We start from the raw sequence: 18,843 nt of genomic DNA on the forward strand, positions 1-18,843 counted from the left end.
CCCTCATAGATTTCAGTGGTTTCCCCTCTTTAGGAGATGGTTTCCCCCATAGATTTCAGTGGTTTCCCCTCTTTACGAGATGGTTTCCCCCATAGATTTCCGTGGTTTCCCCTCTTTATGAGATGGTTTTCCCCATAGATTGCAGTGGTTTCTCCCCTTTATGAGATGGTTACACCCATAGATTTCAGTGGTTTCCACTCTTTAGAAGATGGTTTCCCCTCTTTAGGAGATGGTTTCCCCCATAGATTTCAGTGGTTTCCCCTCTTTATGAGATGGTTTCCCCCATAGATTTCAGTGGTTTCCTCTCTTTAGAAGATGGTTTCCCCTCTTTAGGAGATGGTCAGTGGTTTCCCCTCTTTACGAGATGGTTTCCCTCATAGATTTCAGTGGTTTCCCCTCTTAATGAGATGGTTTCCCCCATAGATTGCAGTGGTTTCCCCTCTTTAGGAGATGATTTCCCCCATAGATTTCAGTGGTTTACTCTCTTTAGAAGATGGTTTCCCCTCTTTAGGAGATGGTCAGTGGTTTCCCCTCTTTACGAGATGGTTTCCCTCATAGATTTCAGTGGTTTCCCCTCTTAATGAGATGGTTTCCCCCATAGATTGCAGTGGTTTCCCCTCTTTAGGAGATGATTTCCCCCATAGATTTCAGTGGTTTCCCCTCTTTATGAGATGGTTTCCCCCATAGATTGCAGTGGTTTCCCCCCTTTATGAGATGGTTTCCCCCATAGATTGCAGTGGTTTCCCCCCTTTATGAGATGGTTTCCCCCATAGATAGCAGTGGTTTCCCCCCTTTATGAGATGGTTTCCCCCATAGATTGCAGTGGTTTCCCCTCTTTACGAGATGGTTTCCCTCATAGATTTCAGTGGTTTCCCCTCTTTATGAGATGGTTTCCCCCATAGATTGCAGTGGTTTCCCCTCTTTAGGAGATGATTTCCCCCATAGATTTCAGTGGTTTCCCCTCTTTATGAGATGGTTTCCCCCATAGATTGCAGTGGTTTCCCCCCTTTATGAGATGGTTTCCCCCATAGATTGCAGTGGTTTCCCCCCTTTATGAGATGGTTTCCCCCATAGATTGCAGTGGTTTCCCCTCTTCATGAGATGGTTTGCCCTTATAACATTTAATTGCCCATTTATCCTGAGATTATTCAGTTTTTTCCTCATTCCTCCTCCATATAATGCTCACGAATAGGCCAGCTGCCATCAGCTCGTTATTGTGGAAATCAGGACAAGGTGGGGCCCCGGGAAATACAGCTTGGGCCTGTGCAGGGGCCGCATTAAAGCTCAGTAAACATTTATAAATGCTGTGTGAATGTGCTTGGCATGGTATAACCGGCCGTGTCTTACCGTGGGGCAGCTGACGGGCTGTGGCGGGCGTGGTGAAAGTCGGCCGCCTGACTCCTGGCTGCCGTATGACTGGCACCCTGGCTTGGTCCTGCCCCACATAGCGGGCATTGATACGCAGATCAGACGCCGAGTAATGATATCCTGGCCCGGCTGGGCAAGTCTCCTTAAACCCATCTGGAAGATAAAAAAAATCCATTGGAAGCCGAGTTGTGGTACGCATGCACACTCTGTGATAAAGTACAACAAATGGCCATTTTATTCAATTTCTGCCGTTAATAAACCTGTCAGAGCTCGCAAGTGGCACGAATTGGACTAGTGAAATGAAAGCCAAATTGGAAATTAAAGCAAAAAATATCTGAATTGCAAAAAGTTTTTAACTCGGCTATAATGGCACAGTTTGGATATATTGTAGCCTGAATTTTACGTTTAGTGTATAAACTGAAACAGGAATTGCTGAGTTGGACATGTTTTGCATTTTGATAATTTCAGAATAAATTTGTCGTGTAACGTGTCCACACTTACTGGTCACTGAATAAACCCCAAATAGGTCTGGTAAACACTGGTGCTGAAGGGGTTACAATGCAGTATGATATGATCCGACCGCTATTTCAATCCTCTCACTGCCAGAACAGACAGCAGCACAAGGCGGAGAACAATGCGCTGAAATTGGTTCTTTTTTTACCTGTGCCAAAAGGAGGGCACCTCTCGCAGCCTCGGCCCCAAGCTTTGCCCACACGACTACAGCAGCAGATCTGTTTAGTAATGTTCTTGAGGATGGGGTGTGAGCAGCCACCGTCACGCAAAATCCGGAAACACGGGCCCTTTGCTTCCGAGATTACATGATCAGCTGCGTGAGAAAAAAGGGAGATTTGGGTAATCTTACCGTGACACCTACCTCTTACCCCCTCCTAATACACAGCCATCAGGACACCTACCTCTCACCTCCTCCTAATACACAGACATCAGGACACCTACCTCTCACTTCCTCCTAATACACAGACATCAGGACACCTACCTCTCACTTCCTCCTAATACACAGACATCAGGACACCTACCTCTCACCTCCTCCTAAAACACAGACATCAGGACACCTACCTCTCACCTCCTAATACACAGACATCAGGACACCTACCTCTCACCCCCTCCTAATACACAGACATCAGGACACCTACCTCTCACCTCCTCCTAATACACAGACATCAGGACACCTACCTTTCACCTCCTCCTAATACACAGACATCAGGACACCTACCTCTCACCTCCTCCTAATACACAGACATCAGGACACCTACCTCTCACCTCCTCCTAATACACAGACATCAGGACACCTACCTCTCACCTCCTCCTAATACACAGACATCAGGACACCTACCTCTCACCTCCTCCTAATACACAGACATCAGGACACCTACCTCTTACCCCCTCCTAATACACAGCCATCAGGACACCTACCTCTCACCTCCTCCTAATATAAAGACATCAGGACACCTACCTCTCACCTCCTCCTAATACACAGACATCAGGACACCTACCTCTCACCTCCTCCTATTACACAGACATTAGGACACCTACCTCTCACCTCCTCCTAATACACAGACAGCAGGACACCTACCTCTCACCTCCTCCTAATACACAGACATCAGGACACCTACCTCTCACCTCCTCCTAATACACAGACATTAGGGCACCTACCTCTCACCTCCTCCTAATACACAGACACCAGGACACCTACCTCTCACCTCCTCCTAATACACAGACAGCAGGACACCTACCTCTCATCTCCTCCTAATACACAGACATCAGGACACCTACCTCTTACCCCTCCTAATACACAGATATCAGGACACCTACCTCTCACCTCCTCCTAATACACAGACATCAGGACACCTACCTCTTACCCCCTACTGAAACACAGACATCAGGATACCTACCTCTCACCTCCTCCTAATACACGGACAGCAGGACACCTACCTCTCACCTCCTCCTAATACACAGACAGCAGGACACCTACCTCTCACCTCCTCCTAATACACAGACATCAGGACACCTACCTCTCCCCTCCTAATACACAGACATCAGGACACCTACCTCTTACCCCCTCCTAATACACAGACATCAGGACACCTACCTCTCACCTCCTCCTAATACACAGACATCAGGACACCTACCTCTCACCTCCTCCTAATACACAGACAGCAGGACACCTACCTCTTACCCCCTCCTAATACACAGACATCAGGACACCTACCTCTTACCCCCTCCTAATACACAGACATCAGGACACCTACCTCTTACCCCCTCCTAATACACAGACATCAGGACACCTACCTCTCACCTCCTCCTAATACACAGACATCAGGACACCTACCTCTTACCCCCTCCTAATACACAGACATCAGGACACCTACCTCTCACCTCCTCCTAATACACAGACATCAGGACACCTACCTCTCACCTCCTCCTAATACACAGACATCAGGACACCTACCTCTCACCTCCTCCTAATACACAGACAGCAGGACACCTACCTTTTACCCCCTCCTAATACACAGACATCAGGACACCTACCTCTCACCTCCTCCTAATACACAGCCATCAGGACACCTACCTCTCACCTCCTCCTAATATAAAGACATCAGGACACCTACCTCTCACCTCCTCCTAATACACAGACATCAGGACACCTACCTCTCACCTCCTCCTATTACACAGACATTAGGACACCTACCTCTCACCTCCTCCTAATACACAGACAGCAGGACACCTACCTCTCACCTCCTCCTAATACACAGACAGCAGGACACCTACCTCTCACCTCCTCCTAATACACAGACATCAGGACACCTACCTCTCACCTCCTTCTAATACACAGACATCAGGACACCTACCTCTCACCTCCTTCTAATACACAGACATCAGGACACCTACCTCCTGCCTCCTTCTACTACAGAGATTGTACTTATTTTATCTACCGTTGAAGTTTAATTCCCAGCTCAGTCAACTGAGCAGCTCATACTTCCCAGGGCAATAAAATCAGCACCAATGAGTTGGAAGAGTTACATATTCCTTTCTGGACTTATTTGGAAAGTAGAGAAATTAACAAATATCCCAGTACAATTCTGCAACAGATAAAACAGCTAGCCGGTTACTCACAGATACAGCTGCTCCATGAAGAGTCTAGTAGATAGCCCGGTCGGCACACACAGCTGAAGCTCCCCCTAGTGTTGGTGCAGTCCCCATTCTGGCACAGAGAGGGATCCTTACATTCATCAATGTCTGCCAAGAATGAGAGGGAATGTTATATGGGAAGGGTCATGAATGGGAAGCTGGCAATGAGAAATATAGAGAACTAATCGGAATTGCATAATTCAGACCAAAATAGCGGATTTCGAAAGATTCCCGAACCCAACTATAGACATAGCTTAATTTTGCCATTCAGGTTTTAAGTCACTGCTAATCAGATTCTAATCAGTTAATCAGATTGGAAGCCGATTAAAGAATTCTCCAGGTGAGCCATGGTGCTTGATTAGGTTAGCCTGACTCTCGCAGTTCAGTTTTCGCATCTGCACAATTCACTGTTTAGTGAATAAACCCTCTATTGGGGCTGATATTTAAAGCTCCCATGAGGGAGCAAGAAACACCATCAAAATGGGCCGACGTGTCACGTGATCTCTTGGCAGCAAAACAGAACATAATCATGATATTTTCTCAGAGTCGCTGTGAACGAGAGGGCACACAGATTGCAGACTTCCGCCAGGGACACGTAGAAATATACAGAGGTTAGAGTAGGTCACGTACAGATCTGGCAATCAATTAATGTAGCCCAGTGTTGGCTGCTGTGTCTGGCTTATCAGGGCGTCTAGACATGAGCTGGCAGAGATAAGTGGGTATTAGGCAGGGGCACCCGGGGAAAGGAGGGAAATGGGGAACTGCCAAATACCAGAGAAATTGCAAAAAATATCACATTAACTCTTGCAGTGACAGAATGTGGAATATGGATTGAGCTGAACCTGTTCTGCACACGGTAATCTGACTTATTTTCACGGGAGGTTACTTTTTATTTTTATGTTACTGTTACCAGGACATTGGCAATAGACAGCAATGTGAATCAGCATGGCGATCACACACAGACACACAATATTACAGATAGGACATATAGCCACTTACCCACACAAGTGCCATTGAGTTTTTCAAATCCTTTAGGGCAAGGAGAATCCGGCAGAGCACCCAGCAGGGCATCGCCTGCAGATACAGAGACTGTGTGAGATTTGACACATGGAACTGCTTGTAACACTGCTGTTACACCCCATGTAACTAACATCTATCACAATGTGAAACCCCCTGTAACCTCCAATCATGGTGTGAGACCCCTGTAACCTCCAATCAAAGTGTGAGACCCCCTGTAACCTTCAATAACGGTGTGAGACCCCTGTTACCTCTAATCATAGTGTGAGACCCCTGTAACCTCCAATCACAGTGTGAGATCCCTGTAACCTCCAATCAAAGTGTGAGAACCCCTGTAACCTTCAATAACGGTGTGAGACCCCTGTTACCTCTAATCATAGTGTGAGACCCCTGTAACCTCCAATCACAGTGTGAGATCCCTGTAACCTCCAATCATGGCGTGAGACCCCCTGTAACCTCCAATCATGGTGTGAAACCCCCTGTAACCTTCAATCATGGTGTGAGACCCCTGTAACCTCCAATCAAAGTGTGAGACCCCCTGTAACCTTCAATAACGGTGTGAGACCCCTGTTACCTCCAATCATAGTGTGAGACCCCTGTAACCTCCAATCACAGTGTGAGATCCCTGTAACCTCCAATCATGGTGTGAGACCCCCTGTAACCTCCAATCATGGTGTGAGACCCCTGTAACCTCCAATCAAAGTGTGAGACCCCCTGTAACCTTCAATAACGGTGTGAGACCCCTGTTACCTCCAATCATAGTGTGAGACCCCTGTAACCTCCAATCACAGTGTGAGATCCCTGTAACCTCCAATCACAGTGTGAGATCCCTGTAACCTCCAATCACAGTGTGAGATCCCTGTAACCTCCAATAACAGTGTGAGACCCCCAGTAACCTCCAATCACAGTGTGAGACCCCCTGTAACCTTCAATAACAGTGTGAGACCCCCTGTAACCTTCAATAACAGTGTGAAACTCCCTGTAACCTCCAATCACAGTATAAGATCCCTGTAACCTCCAATCATAGTGGAAAGTCTAAGAATACTATACAGAATATATTTTTATGTTTTTTCATATAACAAAAATGTATTCTAGACTTGAATAATACATTGGAATTTGCACTGGCAGGCAAATAAAAGAGAGCCCATAATGAGCAGAAAATTATATTGGTACTCAATATTCACTTTAAACGTGGGATCGTGAAGACCAGACATGAATTATCATCCTCTTAACCTCCCAAGAAAAAAAAGATTCATTTGGGATATAAACTATTTCTCCTACCAAAGAAGACAATAGTTAAAGAGACAATGGTGTGGATTCCTACAAAAGAAGACAATAGTTAAAGAGCACATGGGGTGGATTTCTACCAAAGAAGACAAGAGTTAAAGAGCACATGGGGTGATTTCTGAAAGCCTCCTGTGAACTAATTAAATACTTTTTATCCCCCCTCAAGGGCTTTTAATCATGTTATTGATCACAGATGGACATAAGACATCTATGTTTTCTACGAGAAAAAAGACAGATGTGGGCTTGGCATGCCTCAATAAAAAGTATAATGTGGGTGTATTTTGGAAGACATTGGACTCTACCCCCCTGAAAGTCTTGGCGCTGTGTCTTATTTATTGTTACTATCTGGAGCTGGGAAAACGGGTGGTGTGGGGGAGATTATGGGATTATCGCTCTGTGGAACTTTAATTAAAGGTCATACATAAATTGTAATTCTATAATGTGAACAACTCTTAAAGATATCAATATGAGCAGGAATGTTACACTCCCCCGTACATACTGTAGAGATAACACTATCACATATTACTACAAAACGTTATCAAGCTGTGAATCATTGCACACTACTACAAAACGTTATCAAGCTGAGAATCATTGCACACTACTACAAAAACGTTATCAAGCTGAGGATCATTGCACACTACTACAAAAACGTTATCAAGCTGAGAATCATTGCACACTACTACAAAAACGTTATCAAACTGAGAATCATTGCACACTACTACAAAACGTTATCAAGCTGAGAATCATTGCACACTACTACAAAACGTTATCAAGCTGAGGATCATTGCACACTACTACAAAAACGTTATCAAGCTGAGAATCATTGCACACTACTACAAAACGTTATCAAACTGAGAATCATTGTACACTACTACAAAAACGTTATCAAACTGAGAATCATTGTACACTACTACAAAAACGTTATCAAACTGAGAATCATTGCACACTACTACAAAAACGTTATCAAGCTGAGAATCATTGCACACTACTACAAAAACGTTATCAAACTGAGAATCATTGCACACTACTACAAAAACGTTATCAAGCTGAGGACCATTGCACACTACTACAAAAACGTTATCAAGCTGTGAATTATTGCACACTACTACAAAAACGTTATCAAGCTGAGAATCATTGCACACTACTACAAAAACGTTATCAAGCTGTGAATTATTGCACACTACTACAAAAACGTTATCAAGCTGAGAATCATTGTACACTACTACAAAAACGTTATCAAGCTGAGAATCATTGCACACTACTACAAAACGTTATCAAGCTGAGAATCATTGCACACTACTACAAAAACGTTATCAAACTGAGAATCATTGTACACTACTACAAAACGTTATCAAGCTGAGAATCATTGCACACTACTACAAAACGTTATCAAGCTGAGAATCATTGCACACTACTACAAAATGTTATCAAGCTGAGAATCATTGCACACTACTACAAAACGTTATCAAGCTGTGAATCATTGCACACTACTACAAAACGTTATCAAACTGAGAATCATTGCACACTACTACAAAACGTTATCAAGCTGAGGATCATTGCACACTACTACAAAACGTTATCAAGCTGAGAATCATTGCACACTACTACAAAAACGTTATCAAGCTGAGAATCATTGCACACTACTACAAAAACGTTATCAAGCTGAGAATCATTGCACACTACTACAAAACGTTATCAAGCTGAGAATCATTGCACACTACTACAAAACGTTATCAAGCTGAGAATCATTGCACACTACTACAAAAACGTTATCAAGCTGTGAATCATTGCACACTACTACAAAACGTTATCAAGCTGTGAATCATTGCACACTACTACAAAAACTTTATCAAGCTGAGAATCATTGCACACTACTACAAAAACGTTATCAAACTGTGAATCATTGCACACTACTACAAAAACGTTATCAAGCTGTGAATCATTGCACACTACTACAAAAACGTTATCAAGCTGAGAATCATTGCACATTACTACAAAATGTTATCAAGCTGAGGATCATTGCACACTACTACAAAACGTTATCAAGCTGAGAATCATTGCACACTACTACAAAAACGTTATCAAACTGAGAATCATTGCACACTACTACAAAAACGTTATCAAGCTGAGAATCATTGCACACTACTACAAAACGTTATCAAACTGAGAATCATTGTACACTACTACAAAAACGTTATCAAGCTGAGGATCATTGCACACTACTACAAAATGTTATCAAGCTGAGAATCATTGCACACTACTACAAAACGTTATCAAGCTGAGAATCATTGCACACTACTACAAAACGTTATCAAACTGAGAATCATTGTACACTACTACAAAAACGTTATCAAGCTGAGGATCATTGCACACTACTACAAAATGTTATCAAACTGAGAATCATTGCACACTACTACAAAAACGTTATCAAGCTGAGAATCATTGCACACTACTACAAAACGTTATCAAACTGAGAATCATTGTACACTACTACAAAAACGTTATCAAGCTGAGGATCATTGCACACTACTACAAAATGTTATCAAGCTGAGAATCATTGCACACTACTACAAAACGTTATCAAGCTGAGAATCATTGCACACTACTACAAAACGTTATCAAACTGAGAATCATTGTACACTACTACAAAAACGTTATCAAGCTGAGGATCATTGCACACTACTGCAAAACGTTATCAAACTGAGAATCATTGTACACTACTACAAAAACGTTATCAAGCTGAGAATCATTGCACACTACTACAAAAACGTTATCAAGCTGAGAATCATTGCACACTACTACAAAACGTTATCAAGCTGAGAATCATTGCACACTACTACAAAAACGTTATCAAGCTGTGAATCATTGCACACTACTACAAAAACGTTATCAAGCTGAGAATCATTGCACACTACTACAAAACGTTATCAAGCTGAGAATCATTGCACACTACTACAAAAACGTTATCAAGCTGAGAATCATTGCACACTACTACAAAACGTTATCAAGCTGAGAATCATTGCACACTACAACAAAAACTTTATCAAGCTGTGAATCATTGCACACTACTACAAAAACGTTATCAAGCTGAGAATCATTGCACACTACTACAAAACGTTATCAAGCTGAGAATCATTGCACACTACTACAAAACGTTATCAAGCTGAGAATCATTGCACACTACTACAAAAACGTTATCAAGCTGTGAATCATTGCACACTACTACAAAACGTTATCAAGCTGTGAATCATTGCACACTACTACAAAAACTTTATCAAGCTGAGAATCATTGCACACTACTACAAAAACGTTATCAAACTGTGAATCATTGCACACTACTACAAAAACGTTATCAAGCTGTGAATCATTGCACACTACTACAAAAACGTTATCAAGCTGAGAATCATTGCACATTACTACAAAATGTTATCAAGCTGAGGATCATTGCACACTACTACAAAACGTTATCAAGCTGAGAATCATTGCACACTACTACAAAAACGTTATCAAACTGAGAATCATTGCACACTACTACAAAATGTTATCAAGCTGAGAATCATTGCACACTACTACAAAAACGTTATCAAGCTGAGAATCATTGCACACTACTACAAAACGTTATCAAACTGAGAATCATTGTACACTACTACAAAAACGTTATCAAGCTGAGGATCATTGCACACTACTACAAAATGTTATCAAGCTGAGAATCATTGCACACTACTACAAAACGTTATCAAGCTGAGAATCATTGCACACTACTACAAAACGTTATCAAACTGAGAATCATTGTACACTACTACAAAAACGTTATCAAGCTGAGGATCATTGCACACTACTACAAAATGTTATCAAACTGAGAATCATTGCACACTACTACAAAAACGTTATCAAGCTGAGAATCATTGCACACTACTACAAAACGTTATCAAACTGAGAATCATTGTACACTACTACAAAAACGTTATCAAGCTGAGGATCATTGCACACTACTACAAAATGTTATCAAGCTGAGAATCATTGCACACTACTACAAAACGTTATCAAGCTGAGAATCATTGCACACTACTACAAAACGTTATCAAACTGAGAATCATTGTACACTACTACAAAAACGTTATCAAGCTGAGGATCATTGCACACTACTGCAAAACGTTATCAAACTGAGAATCATTGTACACTACTACAAAAACGTTATCAAGCTGAGAATCATTGCACACTACTACAAAAACGTTATCAAGCTGAGAATCATTGCACACTACTACAAAACGTTATCAAGCTGAGAATCATTGCACACTACTACAAAAACGTTATCAAGCTGTGAATCATTGCACACTACTACAAAAACGTTATCAAGCTGAGAATCATTGCACACTACTACAAAACGTTATCAAGCTGAGAATCATTGCACACTACTACAAAAACGTTATCAAGCTGAGAATCATTGCACACTACTACAAAACGTTATCAAGCTGAGAATCATTGCACACTACAACAAAAACTTTATCAAGCTGTGAATCATTGCACACTACTACAAAAACGTTATCAAGCTGAGAATCATTGCACACTACTACAAAACGTTATCAAACTGAGAATCATTGTACACTACTACAAAAACGTTATCAAACTGAGAATCATTGCACACTACTACAAAACGTTATCAAGCTGAGAATCATTGCACACTACTACAAAAACGTTATCAAGCTGTGAATCATTGTACACTACTACAAAAACGTTATCAAACTGAGAATCATTGCACACTACTACAAAACGTTATCAAGCTGAGAATCATTGCACACGAATACAAAACGTTATCAAGCTGTGAATCATTGCACACTACTACAAAACGTTATCAAGCTGTGAATCATTGCACACTACTACAAAAACGATATCAAGCTGTGAATCATTGCACACTACTACAAAAACGTTATCAAGCTGTGAATCATTGCACACTACTACAAAACGTTATCAAGCTGTGAATCATTGCACACTACTACAAAAACGATATCAAGCTGAGGATCATTGCACACTACTACAAACACGTTATCAAGCTGAGAATCATTGCACACTACTACAAAACGTTATCAAACTGAGAATCATTGTACACTACTACAAAAACGTTATCAAACTGAGAATCATTGCACACTACTACAAAACGTTATCAAGCTGTGAATCATTGCACACTACTACAAAAACGTTATCAAGCTGTGAATCATTGCACACTACTACAAAACGTTATCAAGCTGAGAATCATTGCACACTACTACAAAAACGTTATCAAGCTGAGAATCATTGTACACTACTACAAAACGTTATCAAGCTGAGAATCATTGCACACTACTACAAAACGTTATCAAGCTGAGAATCATTGCACACTACTACAAAAACGTTATCAAGCTGTGAATCATTGTACACTACTACAAAAACGTTATCAAACTGAGAATCATTGCACACTACTACAAAACGTTATCAAGCTGAGAATCATTGCACACGAATACAAAACGTTATCAAGCTGTGAATCATTGCACACTACTACAAAACGTTATCAAGCTGTGAATCATTGCACACTACTACAAAAACGATATCAAGCTGAGGATCATTGCACACTACTACAAAAACGTTATCAAGCTGTGAATCATTGCACACTACTACAAAACTTTATCAAGCTGTGAATCATTGCACACTACTACAAAAACGATATCAAGCTGAGGATCATTGCACACTACTACAAAAACGTTATCAAGCTGAGAATCATTGCACACTACTACAAAACGTTATCAAGCTGTGAATCATTGCACACTACTACAAAACGTTATCAAGCTGAGAATCATTGCACACTACTACAAAAACTATATCAAGCTGAGAATCATTGCACATTACTATTGAGAAAACGTTGTTCTAAATAGATCAATCTTCATTCTGTACCTTACAGCAAGTGGACGTCAAACCCATAAAATGATTTAATGTTTTGGGATAAACCTACTTTTAAAATGATTTATTATTTTGATATTGTTTTATTATTGATATTGTTTTTTATATGATATATTTTATATTTTAATATTTTGAAAAAAATATTACAAATATTTCAAAGTTTATCCAAATATATTAAATAGTTTAAAAAGCATATTCTAAAATAGTAAATTGAGGCCATAATCAGACACAGCCACACATTCCCCCATACGCCCAAGTCAGGTGTACCCAAACAGTAGATTTACCCCCATGCCCCATAGCCTCATGTATCGTAGGTTTTTTTTTACGTGTCATATTGACTGTTTGTTAGATCCATGAGGCAGGGTCGTCCTTTACTTTTATCTGATGGTTAAACAAAACTGTGATAAGGCTTAATCTTAGAGACAGGTACAGAGACAGTTAACTTACCTTGGTACCCGGCACAGGGTGTGCAGTCAAGGACCCCCCAGGCCACTCCATTTCCCTTGCAGCAGACCTCCTGGGTTCTAAGGCCGGGGAATGGGGAGGCACACTAGGATCCAAACAAACATTTAAATCATGAGAAAGCAGGTGTTCTGGCACTCTGACTGACGATGACATAACTCGTGCACTAGATTGGGTTCAGTCCCAGAGGGATACATTCAAACCTGGTGTCATTTAAGTCGACTTATTTATGTATTCTCTTAAGGGTCTTAATCTGCCGTCAAACTGAATACACAAAATAATATAATTAAAATAATTGGAAGTCGAGGAAGAACGGTTCTTTGATGAGATCCCAAAAGGAGATTCTGTCATTTCTTGGATATAAATCTCTCTCCATTATATACAAGCTTGCCACTTAATTATAGATGAGTCATTTTAGTTAGGGGAAGAAGATGCTAAACTTCTCTCTTTGAGATGGGTGGTCATTTTTTGTTTATCGTTAATTTAATAAATGGAGATAAAGTGCTGAATTGGAGAGGGAATGTGAGCTGGACAGATAATGTACAGAATGGGAGAGGGAATGTGAACTGGGCAGATAATGTACAGAATGGGAGAGGGATGTGAACTGGGCAGATAATGTACAGAATGGGAGAGGGAATGTGAGCTGGACAGATAATGTATAGAATGGGAGAGGGAATGTGAACCGGACAGATAATGTACAGAATGGGAGAGGGAATGTGAACTGGGCAGATAATGTACAGAATGGGAGAGGGAAAGTGAACTGGACAGATAATGTATAGAATGGGAGAGGGAATGTGAACTGGGCAGATAATGTATAGAATGGGAGAGGGAATGTGAACAGGACAGATAATGTACAGAATGGGAGAGGGAATGTGAACTGGACAGATAATGTACAGAATGGGAGAGGGAATGTGAACTGGGCAGATAATGTATAGAATGGGAGAGGGAATGTGAACTGGGCAGATAATGTATAGAATGGGAGAGGGAATGTGAACTGGGCAGATAATGTACAGAATGGGAGAGGGAATGTGAACTGGGCAGATAATGTACAGAATGGGAGAGGGAATGTGAACTGGGCAGATAATGTACAGAATGTTAGAGGGAATGTGAACTGGGCAGATAATGTACAGAATGGGAGAGGGAATGTGAACCGGACAGATAATGTACAGAATGGGAGAGGGAATGTGAACTGAGCAGATAATGTACAGAATGGGAGAGGGAATGTGAACTGGGCAGATAATGTATAGAATGGGAGAGGGAATGTGAACTGGGCAGATAATGTACAGAATGTTAGAGGGAATGTGAACAGGACAGATAATGTACAGAATGTTAGAGGGAATGTGAACTGGGCAGATAATGTACAGAATGTTAGAGGGAATGTGAACTGGGCAGATAATGTACAGAATGGGAGAGGGAATGTGAACTGGACAGATAATGTACAGAATAGGAGAGGGAATGTGAACCGGACAGATAATGTACAGAATAGGAGAGGGAAAGTGAACTGGACAGATAATGTACAGAATGGGAGAGGGAATGTGAACTGGGCAGATAATGTACAGAATGGGAGAGGGAATGTGAACCGGGCAGATAATGTACAGAATGGGAGAGGGAAAGTGAACTGGACAGATAATGTACAGAATGGGAGAGGGAATGTGAACTGGGCAGATAATGTACAGAATGGGAGAGGGAATGTGAACCGGACAGATAATGTACAGAATAGGAGAGGGAAAGTGAACTGGACAGATAATGTACAGAATGGGAGAGGGAATGTGAACTGGGCAGATAATGTACAGAATGGGAGAGGGAATGTGAACCGGGCAGATAATGTACAGAATGGGAGAGGGAATGTGAACTGGGCAGATAATGTACAGAATGTTAGAGGGAATGTGAACTGGGCAGATAATGTACAGAATAGGAGAGGGAATGTGAACCGGACAGATAATGTACAGAATGGGAGAGGGAATGTGAACTGGGCAGATAATGTACAGAATGGGAGAGGGAATGTGAACTGGGCAGATAATGTATAGAATGGGAGAGGGAATGTGAACTGGACAGATAATGTACAGAATGCGAGAGGGAATGTGAACTGGACAGATAATGTACAGAATAGGAGAGGGAATGTGAACTGGGCAGATAATGTACAGAATAGGAGAGGGAAAGTGAACTGGACAGATAATGTACAGAATGGGAGAGGGAATGTGAGCTGGACAGATAATGTACAGAATGGGAGAGGGAATGTGAACTGGGCAGATAATGTATAGAATGGGAGAGGGAATGTGAGCTGGACAGATAATGTACAGAATGGGAGAGGGAATGTGAACTGGGCAGATAATGTACAGAATGGGAGAGGGAATGTGAACTGGACAGATAATGTACAGAATGGGAGAGGGAATGTGAACTGGACAGATAATGTACAGAATGGGAGAGGGAATGTGAGCTGGACAGATAATGTACAGAATGGGAGAGGGAATGTGAACTGGGCAGATAATGTATAGAATGGGAGAGGGAATGTGAGCTGGACAGATAATGTACAGAATGGGAGAGGGAATGTGAACTGGGCAGATAATGTACAGAATGGGAGAGGGAATGTGAACTGGACAGATAATGTACAGAATGGGAGAGGGAATGTGAACTGGACAGATAATGTACAGAATGGGAGAGGGAATGTGAACTGGACAGATAATGTATAGAATGGGAGAGGGAATGTGAACTGGACAGATAATGTACAGAATGGGAGAGGGAATGTGAACCGGACAGATAATGTACAGAATGAGAGAGGGAATGTGAACTGGACAGATAATGTATAGAATGGGAGAGGGAATGTGAACCGGACAGATAATGTACAGAATGGGAGAGGGAATGTGAACTGGACAGATAATGTATAGAATGGGAGAGGGAATGTGAGCTGGACAGATAATGGTGATAATGTGGAAAAGGTGCAAAAAGGCTAAGAGATCAAGAGGTTAATGTGTATAAGTTGAGTATGGTGGAAAGATAAGGTGCACACTGGCTGAGGGAAGATATGGTACAGAAGAGGTTTATATGATAGAGGGCAGAATGGATGAGGAGTTTGGACAGTAGTATGGGTGAGGGGTTAATAGGGTAGGGCACAGAACTGGTGAGGGGTTGGGAGGATAGAACGCTGAATGGGATATGGCTTGGGAGGGTAGAATGGGTGAAGGGTTGGGAGGGTAGGAAGCAGAATGGTTGAGGGGTTGTGACAATAATATATGAGAGGGTGATGGGAGATAGGGAGGGTGATAGGGACCAGAAAGAGCTGACGTGCTTTGTTAGAGTTGGACACAGAATGGGCGAATTCTTGGGAGGGCAGTATGAGCTATGGCTTGGGAGGGTAGAATGGGTGAGGGGTTGGGAGGGTAGAATGGGTGAGGGGAGGGTGGTATATCAGAGGGTGTTGCAAGGATAGGAAGCAGAATAGGTTAGGGTTGGGAGGATGGGGAGAAGTAAGAGCTTTGGGAGAGTTGAGTAATAGATTGGGAGGGTAAAATGGATGAGGAGTTGGGAGAGTAGATTGGATGAGGGATTGGAAGGGCAGAATGGGTCATGGCTTCTGAGGGTAGAATGAATGAGAGGTTGGGAGGCTAGAATGGGTCATGGTAAGGGAGGGTAGAATGAATGAGAGGTTGGGAGGGCAGAATGGGTGATGGTTTGGGAGAGTAGAATGGATGAGAGGTTGGGAGGGCAGAATGGATGAGAGGTTGGGAGGGCAGAATGGATGAGAGGCTGGGAGGGCAGAATGGATGAGAGGTTGGGAGGGAAGAATGGATGAGAGGTTGGGAGGGCAGAATGGGTGATGACTTGGGAGAGAAGAATAGATGAGAGGCTGGGATGGTAGAATGGGTGATGGCTTGGGAGGGTAGAATAGATGAGCGGTTGGAAGGGCAGAATGGATGAGAGGTTGGGAGGGCAGAATAGATGAGAGGCTGGGAGGGTAGAATGGATGAGAGGTTGGGAGGGCAGAATGGATGAGAGGTTGGGAGGGTAGAATGGATGAGAGGTTGGGAGGGCAGAATAGATGAGAGGCTGGGAGGGTAGAATGGATGAGAGGTTGGGAGGGCAGAATGGATGAGAGGTTGGGAGGGTAGAATGGGTGATGGCTTGAGAGGGTAAGACACAGCGTAGTAGGGGTATCAATAAAATAAGGTGCAGACTGGGAAGAGGAAGTGAAAAGAGTTAAGGTGTGTGGACGTCTAAGGAAATGAATGACAGCAATCTTCACATTGAAGCTTCAAACTACACCACAACGTCACAAATTGCTGTTATTAATCCTTCAAGGGAAAAACAGGATAGTCAGAGGCAAGTACAAATGTGTTCATACCTGTCCATTCTCCAGACGGCGGAAGCAGTATCCATAGCCTGAGTTCTCTGTGTAACCATTGATTCTGGGACTGCTCTGAGCCTGGATTCTGTATAGTGGTACTCGACCTGCCTGATGAACTGTATTCTGAGAGATGTCCTGGCGTCCACCATCTTTCCGCTCCCCACGTCCGTCTACCCGCTCTACCTGGTGAATGTTTACAGAGGCCTCTGGAGGGTGCTCTACAAGAACATTCACAAGTGAAGCTACTCCTGCAAAGAAAAAGGACAAGATCTACGCTAGATAAATTCTAATCACATTACCATAAGAGAGAGATAAAAATACTCACTGCATGGAAAAGGACAGAAAAAGGTAGAGGTGGGTCAAGAGATAGATAGACAGACAGACAGACAGATAGATTCAGAGGCACAAACACTATTTGGCTTACCCCGCTGGCTGTGTAAAACATACCATCTTTCTCTGGTTTATGGTTGGACAGTGGAAGTGTGTAGACGGATTTGGTCTTTGTGTTCTGTTCTCCGCTGCTATTAACCTGGACTAAGGAAGCTATGGGTGCTCCAGAAGATATTGGGATCTGGCAAAATTTTCCTGTGAAATTTGGAGGACACAAGCACTGGTCCTTCTTCAGACAGACACCCCCATTCTGGCACAGCAGAGGGCAGAGGACTGTAAACACAAGAGGTAAATTTGCTTAGGGTGCTAGTTTGTGCTTGGGTTAGGGCAACATTTGGGGTCCGGGTATTTTAATCATTCATGTCCTGGACTGATGGGAATTACAGTCCCAGACTTTATCTTTAAGGGAACAGGCTCACCCCATAACAACCCCATACCCCAAGCATTATACGCACACCAGCCTGCTGTAAAGGTTATGATGCATGGAGTACCCCGACCATATTGCAAGGTTTGCCCTCTGACCTGGGTTTTCGCTAGTCTCCGAGGGTTATCTAAAGCCGTGGATGACATCTGGTTTCTGCAGACCTGCGGAAGCCAGAAGGTGATCGTGCTGGCCATTCAATGGCTGAGAGCGTCAGCTGACTGCTCTTAGCCAATGAATGCAATTCTGTTCACAGATTTGACATTAGTTAGTCCAGAAGTTCCAGGTGTGCTGATGGTGCTCCAGAGGTGGAGGTACACCTCTGGTTGCACAGGGGTTAAACTAGATTTAAAAGTGAAATGCACAAAGACTCTAGGCACTATGACCACTGCAAATCACTGAAGTGGCCACGGTGTTTGGATTACCCCTTTAATTTATTAGGGCAGGAGTGTCTGGAAATTGTCATACCATCAGGGAT

General features: G+C 42.5%; 1 protein-coding gene across 2 annotated transcripts in view; it reads right to left on the minus strand.

The window, feature by feature from the left end:
* The window catches only part of LTBP4 (latent transforming growth factor beta binding protein 4), a 197,227-nt gene that overhangs the window by 54,162 nt on the left and 124,222 nt on the right, over positions 1-18,843 (minus strand). For both annotated transcript variants that reach the window (XM_063431084.1, XM_063431085.1), the window contains 7 exons: positions 18,002-18,217; positions 17,552-17,802; positions 13,198-13,300; positions 5,515-5,589; positions 4,501-4,623; positions 2,030-2,194; positions 1,348-1,521 (listed from right to left, as the gene is read on the minus strand). In XM_063431084.1, the coding sequence (XP_063287154.1) occupies positions 1,348-1,521; positions 2,030-2,194; positions 4,501-4,623; positions 5,515-5,589; positions 13,198-13,300; positions 17,552-17,802; positions 18,002-18,217 (1,107 nt within the window). The remainder of the gene's footprint in view (positions 1-1,347; positions 1,522-2,029; positions 2,195-4,500; positions 4,624-5,514; positions 5,590-13,197; positions 13,301-17,551; positions 17,803-18,001; positions 18,218-18,843) is intronic.

This window comes from Pelobates fuscus, chromosome 9 (genome assembly GCF_036172605.1).
Source record: "Pelobates fuscus isolate aPelFus1 chromosome 9, aPelFus1.pri, whole genome shotgun sequence".
Lineage (NCBI taxonomy): Eukaryota > Metazoa > Chordata > Amphibia > Anura > Pelobatidae > Pelobates > Pelobates fuscus.